Here is an 8,994-nt window from a genome sequence, read left to right as displayed (position 1 = left end):
GCAGCCGCAAATTGTTTACTATCATGGCAGAGGCTTCCAAAAAGCAACAGTGGGTAGATTACTGTTTCAAAGTCATCATAATCGGCGATTATAAAGTTGGAAAGACAACCTTATTATGTAAATACACTGGTCGCGAATTGCCACGCACTGGTAGTGCTGGTAGTGAAATTAGTGTGGATTTTCGAACGAAAACTCTTCAAAGGGGAGACAAGAAAGTTAAGCTGCAGATCTGGGACATCGCAGGGCAAGAAAGATTTCGAACAGCAGTTGCTAGTTATTATCGGGGAGCTTCTGGAGTTATTTTGGTATATGATGTCTCCAACAGGGAATCTTTTCAAAACATAGGCTATTGGTAAGAAGATAAACTTTGGTTTCGAATGAATATGCAATGTTAGTTTTAATTTACTTTCGGTTTCGTTGTTGGCAGTGATCGTACGGGACCCGTACACCGACCTATATTTGCCATTCATACGAGAGTCTTCTTACAATGATTATGAACGACATAGCCACGCAGTTATTGAAAGCTAACCGTTGTAAAATGTGTGCTTAGACTTAAATACTGTTTATCAGCGCTATTTGAAATGGGTGCTTAGACTTAAATGCGAGAAATCACAAGGCAGGTCAGATGGCCAGTAACATCGAACGAAGGAGGTAGTTCGTGAAAATAAACCGGCATATATCTTTCTTTACCCTCGGATTTTAGAGTAGCTTGGTGTAGCTAATATCTCCGAGCATTTACCCTCCCAACCATGATACACCACAGAAGACAGACCACAACACCGGGAACTACATTGCCCTCCTCTTTGCGACAAGTGTGTGGGTTCTTTTACGTCCCACGGGATTATGAACATTGAAGGGTTGTGAGACGGGGCCTACAGTTTATCGTCCTTATCCGAGAAGACTAGAGAGTCTAACCATTTGCAGATGTAATTACAAAGGCAGCACTTTCTCCTCAGTTATTTAAAGACCCTGAGTGTTGATCCGTCCGGAGTTGAATTCACGACCTCCCGCGTGACAGCCCGCGTGACAGCCCAGTGCTCATACCGCTCAACCAACTGAGCCACCGGTGCGCAGTGCACGGCATCAATGTCGTTGTTTGATAGCTGAAATGTAATGACAGAATTAAAGACGAGATAAGACTTTCCAAGTGTTATTGAACCTGTAATAATCATTCTAAGAAGACTCTCGTATGAATAACGAATATAGGTCGGTGTACAGGTCCCGTACGAATAGCCACTGCCTTCGTTGTTTGAGAGAAATTCAGTAACACCATCCATCGATGGTGGCAACGTTACTATTTTTAGAACATCTCAGATTATGAAATTTACTGAACGAGAGAAATTCGAAAGCCTAAAAAATCCAGGCTTGAATGGGATAAAGACTCATGAAAAACAAAACAAGACGAAATTTACTGTTGATTATTACACGTGACTGCAGTCCCAGCTATTATAGAGATGACCGATTCCTGAATATTGAACAATTTTTGGAAAAATACTTTCACTATGCCACTGTTTCAGTTTGAGACATTAGCGGAAGGCTGAAAGCTTTATTTTACTTTTTTATACTCATGTGCTTTACTCTCATAAACAACAGGCTACCGATAGCCTACACTCTGTTTGAAGGAATTTTAGCCGATTTCCTTTAACTCTTTCACTGCTGTTGTCGAGTATACTCGACATAGGATTATGTGACTCCCACTGTGGCTACGAAAATCGACAACATATGTCTGGCAAGCAAGTAAAAACATGAGGTATGAGAAAATTATAGGTGAAATCAAGTGATTCAAGACATTATTATGCATGTTTCCTTCCTTGAAAAGGTCCTTTTGCCTAAAAGAATTGCATCTCATTGGCACACATGAACTTGTGTAGTGCATGTTTACTGTATTTCTTTATTTAGATAGATCAAATTGTATTTAGGCCCTACTTTCTCCTCAATAAATATAGCTCAAACGATGGCAATTTTTTTATTGTATATGTCCTGAAAATGTAATAGCGTCAATAGAACGAAAGATATAGTTCATTCTTTGAGAATGGTTTCTCTGGTGTCTTATGTTTGTGAAAAAATGCAACAGTTAAGGGGTATACTGACGGTAGAAAAGTCAGCAGTGAAAGAGTTAAAGTTCACAGTATTCAAGGGATTTTTTATGTTACAATATCTTAGTCAATATCCAGTTCAATTCCGTTGTCCTAATCCCAAGTCCTCATTTCATGACCCAACCTGATTGTAGACTAGTTGCTCACATTTAAAACTGTTATTAAAGTTATTGACTCCAATGAAAACCAGTAAAGAGATGCTGAACAAGTTGCTACGCTAGTAGTTTAGAATATTTCATACTTTTTAAAAACAATATCAGGAGAGATTGCCTGGTAAGATGTGTTTCCAAGTCAGACGATGACTGGACATTGCATTGCGTGCAACAAAAACACGAAAAACTTGTTTCCGGTCACACACACAATTCTTTAAAACATGTTTCCCCCAGTTAGTCTATCACATAGTCGTCTGCGGTTTAGTGGTCATTGCGATTGCCTCTGATTGAGCTTTGAATCCCAATTGGGCTGTGTCTATGAAGAATTTTGTGCTGTATTATTATTATTATTATTATTATTATTATTATTATTATTATTATTGTGAGAGAATGTTTTAACACATATTAAATGAAAGGTGTAACAATTGAACCCACTGGGAACTCGGAAAAATCCGAGCCCCAGATGGGATTGGAACCCACGACCCTCCGTGATCTAGCCACTGAGCGACTGGAGACTCTATGGTGAGCAAGGGTGAAATGTGGGTATTTGACTCGAGCTGCATCACGCAGCCACAGAGTCAAATATCGACTGACATCATAGCTCATAACTGCATGGCGCAGTCACATTGACAACATCAATGTTGACTCTGTAGCTGTGTGATGCAGCTCGAGTCAAATACCCACATTTCACCCTTGCTCATCGTAGAGTCTCCAGTCGCTCAGTGGTTAGAGCATCCGTACTAGATCACAGAGGGTCGTGGGTTCGAATCCTATCTGGGGCTCGGATTGTTCCAAGTTCCCAGTGGGTTCAATTGTTACACCTTTCATTTAATATGTATTATTATTATTATTAAAATTATTCATGGGCAACCAAATCGTGACACCCACCCCCCAAAAAAGTCCAAGTTGAAAATTCTAATGAGGGAATGAGGAGTGTTTTATCAGTTTTGAAAGCTTGTGCATGTACGTGTTAGCTGTTTCGCTCATGAATTATTTATGAGTTTTAGACGAACATATAAAAAAGTTTTCCTTTTATTTCCCCCAAAGGTATGCCGAAATGAAGAGGTTATGTCAACCAAACACCAAAGGTATACTCGTTGGGAACCATCGCTACAAGTCTGATCCGAGGGAAGTTTCAACAGAAGATGGCCAGCACCTAGCTGAGCACCTAGAACTACCTTTCTTAGAAACCAGCACTGTGAAAGGCATTAACATTAATGAGTGTTTTGATCAAATTGTGGATATTCTTCTTGATGAAATGGAAAGGTCCAAGCAATTGAAAGAATTGACAACACTGGTGTTGCCTGCTAGTGGACAAGAGTTAAAACAAATAGAAGCCTGCTCTTGTGTAGTGCTTTAATGGAGCCAGTTGTTTGATCATGTAAGCATATAAACTCTTTTAAGGAGCAATCACAGCTAATAATAATGAACTTTATTTATTAAAAATAAGCGTCTTGAGTGTATTTAGCACTTAGGCACTTTAATTGGGGACGCTGTACAGAAATCAACTCTTATCAATGCATATCAAATCGTAGACTGGTTTTTGAGGAGAGCAGAAAACCGGAGTACCCGGAGAAAAACCTTGCATAGCATCTAGTAAAGAACCAACCAACTCAACCCACACATAACGCCAAGTCTCGGAATCGAACGCGGGCCACATTGGTGCGAGGTGAGTGCTCTCGCCACTGCGACATCCCTGCTCCGTTAGTCAGTTACCAGACATATTTTTGTATTTATAGTATTACAATGTGATGACTAAAATAGTGGTGAAAATTTGTGTAAATGCAGGGGCTACTTGCTACTGGAATATTTGGTAACAAAACCATAACATCGTAACCAAATTTGGACAACTTAGTTAGCAGAAGACCCCAGGTAACAGTTGAAAGTGCAAATGTGTCCAGAAATGCACGACAATTTCATTGAGTGCCATGAAGTGGCCCCTTTCTCTTTTCGCCAACTTTAACTTCACTCGCATCTACGAGAACACTTTGACATCACAAAGTGTCCTCCAAACTCTCTTCATCAAAAAAAGATAAACTGTACAGTTCCATTTTCATTCACCAAACTGAAATAATGCCATCCTTTACCCTTATTGCTTTTTAGTATAATTTTCAGCGGTGAATAAAAGAATTTAGTGTTACAGTATATTTACCGCACTACCCAGTGAATATAACATTTTGGAGGCGCAACTGCTAAGCCAATCAAGCACTTATCGTGCCTTTTTATCTTGTTTTAGCCTGTTGTTTTGCAGTTTCTTGATAGTCACCGCTGAAAATTACATTGAAACAATTATTCTTCTCAGGCTCAGTGAATATTAGGGAATATTTACGTCGACTACGTCTCGGTAAATATTCACCAATATTCACTTCGCCTTTGGCAAATAATTGTTAAATATCAAGAGTCAAGAGTTTAAAATAATGCAATTCAAGATCTTGAAAGACAGTTATGCAAGTGAGATTCAACCCAGAACAAAAGTCGTTTTTGTCTCCTGATCATCATTCTAGCGATACAAGAAATAAAAGGCCTCTGTTAGCAGTTTGTACCATATTTATACAGTTTTTGTACAAAATTACTATCGTGTGAACATGGACTAATAAATTATTAAAGTATTGCTGAGGTAGACATTCATCACGAAGGCCTGTATTGGACGTCATTGATGCAGAATATTCTAAAGGGAAATAAAGTAGGCCTTTTGACACAGTTGGTCAAGAAGAACAGCTTTACTTTAAACACAAAAATAATCCATTATGGAGAAACAGTTTTGTTGGACTTCTGGGAACTTACACCAAGTGGAGGGAGAAGATTTGAGTAATGCAGGAGAGGGGAGGGATAGGAGCATGCATGGCCCTTTACCTACCCCAGATGACATTTATCTCAACATTTCCTCTTTATCCGCTTGCCATTAATAGTTATTATTATTCATTCAAAATATTTCCCCATTTCTGATTGATGAAAACCACACGCATCATTCACCATAACCAGCTGCTGTTCACCACATTTGCAAAGAAACTTCGTCATATTGAATCAATGACGTCAAAAGTGCAGCCCGCTGCAGATTATTGAACCAATGACGTCAAAAGTGCAGCCCGCTGCAAATTATTTAACCGTTGACCGAAAAAAGCTGGGGACGAGATTGCTATTTTTGTTGAGCAGAGAAATGGCTGCGAGTAGGTTTAGAAGTTTGAGCGAAGAAAATATTTTGAATGAATAATAAAGCAATTATTGAATTCGGCTTTCGTAGATTATCAATAAAGGGCAAAATTACTGAGCGCTGATTGGCTGAGACAGGGGGCATTTTTTCTTAATCGAGGGCATTTTTGGTAATCAAGAGTAATTTTGCCCTTTATTGATAAACAAGTAATCGCATGAGTCCTCGTACTATTAAGGATTAATTGCACGAGTGTTTTGGAAATTTTCCAAATTGCCCTCGTCGCTTCGCGACTCGGGCAATTTTGGAAAATTTCCAAAACACTCGTGCAATTAATCCTTAATAGTACTCGGCCTCATGTGATTACCTATACATATGAAGAATTCTGCAGATCTCAGAGGATGTTATCCACCTCGGCCTTCGGCCTTGGTGGAAAACACCCTCCTCGACCTGCAAAATTCTTCATATCCTACTCAGCCTCATTCAGTAATTGCTAAATTATCAACTCCTGAAAAACTGTCGCCTATCAAAGCAGTTCATTATGAAGATTTAGTGATTTTGCCCATTTTTCTTCATAAATATTCACAATACGGAGGGAAGGGTTTATAGAGAGCGGACTCAACACTGTACTGATGTACTTCGTTACAACTAACCGCGACTCATTAACCGCAGCATACATAAAGACAAAAATGGAGGTAGGTCTGTGACGACCCGACGAACCCCTTCTGTGGTTACGGGATATGAACAGGGACATAAACATTATCGTCAAGGCCCACCACGTTTTTTTTTTTTTTTTTTAATGAAGTACAAAGTTTGCCCAAAAACGTGCGCTTTTTGCGCACGCTTGTTTCCTATTTGACAGTTTATCCAAAATGATTTTGATTGGCTGATAACAGCGCGTGCACTTCCTCTACATTGTTTTGTCACAATGCTCAGTATTTCAGTCGAAGAAAGCTTTTCACGAAGCTAGACATGCTTTTAAAAGCACTCGATATATCAGAGTTAGAAACCAGTGAAATGCTAGATATAAGTCAAATCGTAAGCAAAGGGTTGTGGTCGATGGTAAATTTTCAAATTGGCTATATATTTCATCTGGTGTGCCTCAGGGATCGATTTTTTGGCCCCTATTTTTTGTAATGTTGATCAGCGACCTTCCTGAGGTTTCAGTGCAGGAAATACTCTGGCAAGGTATGCAGGCGACTACAAGGCATTTAGAGTGATGTCCTGTCCAGACGATCAACTGATGTTTCAACGCGCGATTTAGACAAACGTTGTACTTGGAGTCAACAGAACAGGATGGAATTTAATGTTCAGGACCTAGTTGTTCAAACGATGAATAGCGCTATCCGGCGGATAAATCACTATCCAGTGGATAAGTAATAGCGAAACCGATTGCGCTGTCCTGTGGATAGTGATTTATCCGGTGGATAGTGTTATCCATCTTTTGAACAACTGGGGCCAGAAGTGCAAATTAAGAAACGGTCCAAATAAGAACGATAGCAACAACGGCAACGAACATGTTGGAATTCAATTGGTATGCAAAAAGGTGATAACTTTACTATTGTCTGTACTTACTTCTGATTGGCTTAAACAGCAAACGGTTAACAAAACTTCATAAAGCAGTATTATATTCATCCTTACTTTCCAACCATCTTCCATCTTTCATCTGGTCTCAGTTTAAATGAATTCCACAGAAATCGTATGTGGGGAACATGTAAAATTGTAAACGTTTCTTGGCTTTTGTTTTCAACTCTTGTGATTGGTCAAAATCTTTTAACACAAAAAAACACCCTTTCAAAGTGGGCTGTAAATGAATTTTATTGCGTTAACTGCCTTCCTGTAGGTTTATGCATTCTCTGTGTAAAAATGATAACATTCCTGTGTGGGGAAAGCCCCGTTGCCGCATAACAAAGGAAATTGCTATCCACCTTACAAGGATCATTACTTAATGCGAAATACCCGGAAGAGGCAACCTCTTATTTTTAACCTTTCTCTAAACGGAACTGTCTTGGAAGAAGTTGATAAATTTCGTGGTGTTGGTTTACTTACCAACCATGCTCTCGCTTGGAATTCTCATATAGATACAATCACGTGTAAAGCGAACAGAATTTTAGACTTGATAAGAAGAATTGAACATGCAGAGGTTGGAAGGATACCCATACCTTAAAAACGCTGTATTGCACGCTAGTGAGGTCGCAACTGGAATATGGATCAGTGGTTTGGTCACCTTATACTTCAAGAAATATTGATAAACTGGAGCGTGTTCAACGGAGAGGAACAAAGTTTACCTTAAAAAGTAATAATATCAACTCATGAAGAGCGCCTAAAAAGTCTCCAGAATATGCTGTTCCTTGAAAAGAGACGCTATCTTTTTTTATGAAACTTTTCTATACAAAGCTCTAAATGGCTATTTTGATTTGCACTTGACTTCGCTTCTGAGTTTTTATTCCCAGGCTGACTTTTGCAGGTTTTGACATATTAATGACTATTCGTTAAAGTCGAACTTTGCAAGGACCACTAAATTTAAACATAGCTATTTTAATAGAATTGTAGGTAAATGGAATACTTTACCATTATAGCTCAGATTAGCCCCTTCTCTGGCAGCTTTCAAACATGGTGATAGTATTCTTATTAATTTTTTTTAGAATTGGTTTATATAAAGTTTATGGTTATACCTTATTAATATTTATTAGCCTAGCTTCTTGGTGATCTGTCAAGTATGGAGTGTTGATTACTCTTTTACAGATTATCCCTATGGCTTGTTGCATTTTTATTAATATTTCTTCTTTAATATTTAATATGTATATAGTTATTGCCATTAAATTGTAATAAATAAATAAGTCAAGTTTTCAGCTATTGAACCCAAGAGGAAACGAAAAGCCAACTTTAAGGTTATTTTCTTTATATCTTGACATAATCTTAATTATTTTTACCTTCCGAAAAATCTGTCATTCTGAAACTTTGTGCGCCGGCAATGCCTAAGACATTTCAATTCTTTTTTCTTTTTGACGATTAGAAAGTCGCGTAGAAGCCTGGGATTCTACTGATTGGATTGACCTACCAGTTCTGCGCTTTGTACTTCTGCGTTGATTTGAACGGCTGGCAAATGCGCATGTCTACCACTGCGCGCTCTCTCAATATGCACTCACTTTGTGTCGTATTTTGTGTTTCGTTTTAGCTTTCTTATCGGCCCATTGGTCAATATATTATTAATGTTATTTTGTAAGCCTTGCACATCGCTAAAAGGACAGACCTTAACTTTTTCTTTCCATTAGCGACGTGACAAAAAAAACGCCTCCTTCGTTGTTTTCTGACAGGAGCTTGAAAGAGCAACATTGCCGACAGTAATTGTTGTATTTTCATCTCCAAGAAAAAAATCAGATCTTGCAGATGTAAGGTTATTTTGTTTTCCTCGATGCGCGAGTGGGCTGCCTGAGGCCGCATTTTCAAGACTCGTGTTGAACTAAAAGAAGGGAACAACTTAAATTACACGTTGTTGATTTGTTTTGTTCTTTTTTTGTTTTGCTCTGCTATAAGTCCATGAGCACCTATGGTCCATCTAAAATAGCAGGCTTTATAGCCTTTTACACACCGCATG

General features: G+C 38.7%; 1 protein-coding gene across 1 annotated transcript; it reads left to right on the top strand.

Moving 5' to 3' along the window:
- Nucleotides 1–4,143, top strand: LOC138046945 (ras-related protein Rab-3C-like). Its single transcript, XM_068893576.1, has 2 exons — nt 1–352; nt 3,296–4,143. The coding sequence occupies exons 1-2, from the start codon at nt 24–26 to the stop codon at nt 3,606–3,608; spliced, it is 642 nt and encodes a 213-aa protein (XP_068749677.1). The 5' UTR covers nt 1–23; the 3' UTR covers nt 3,609–4,143.
- The last annotated feature ends 4,851 nt before the right edge of the window (nt 4,144–8,994 follow it).

The sequence above is a fragment of the Montipora capricornis genome, chromosome 4, assembly GCF_036669925.1.
Source record: "Montipora capricornis isolate CH-2021 chromosome 4, ASM3666992v2, whole genome shotgun sequence".
Lineage (NCBI taxonomy): Eukaryota > Metazoa > Cnidaria > Anthozoa > Scleractinia > Acroporidae > Montipora > Montipora capricornis.
Note: the sequence above shows the minus strand (reverse complement) of the source record. Positions and strands in the feature narration are given on the sequence as shown.

Bases quoted from the DNA above. Each gene is read 5' to 3' on its own strand.
- LOC138046945 (XM_068893576.1), top strand. From the start codon at position 24: ATGGCAGAGGCTTCCAAAAAGCAACAGTGGGTAGATTACTGTTTCAAA. The intron at 353-3,295 runs GTAAGAAGATAA...TTTCCCCCAAAG, and splicing joins TTTCAAAACATAGGCTATTG to GTATGCCGAAATGAAGAGGT.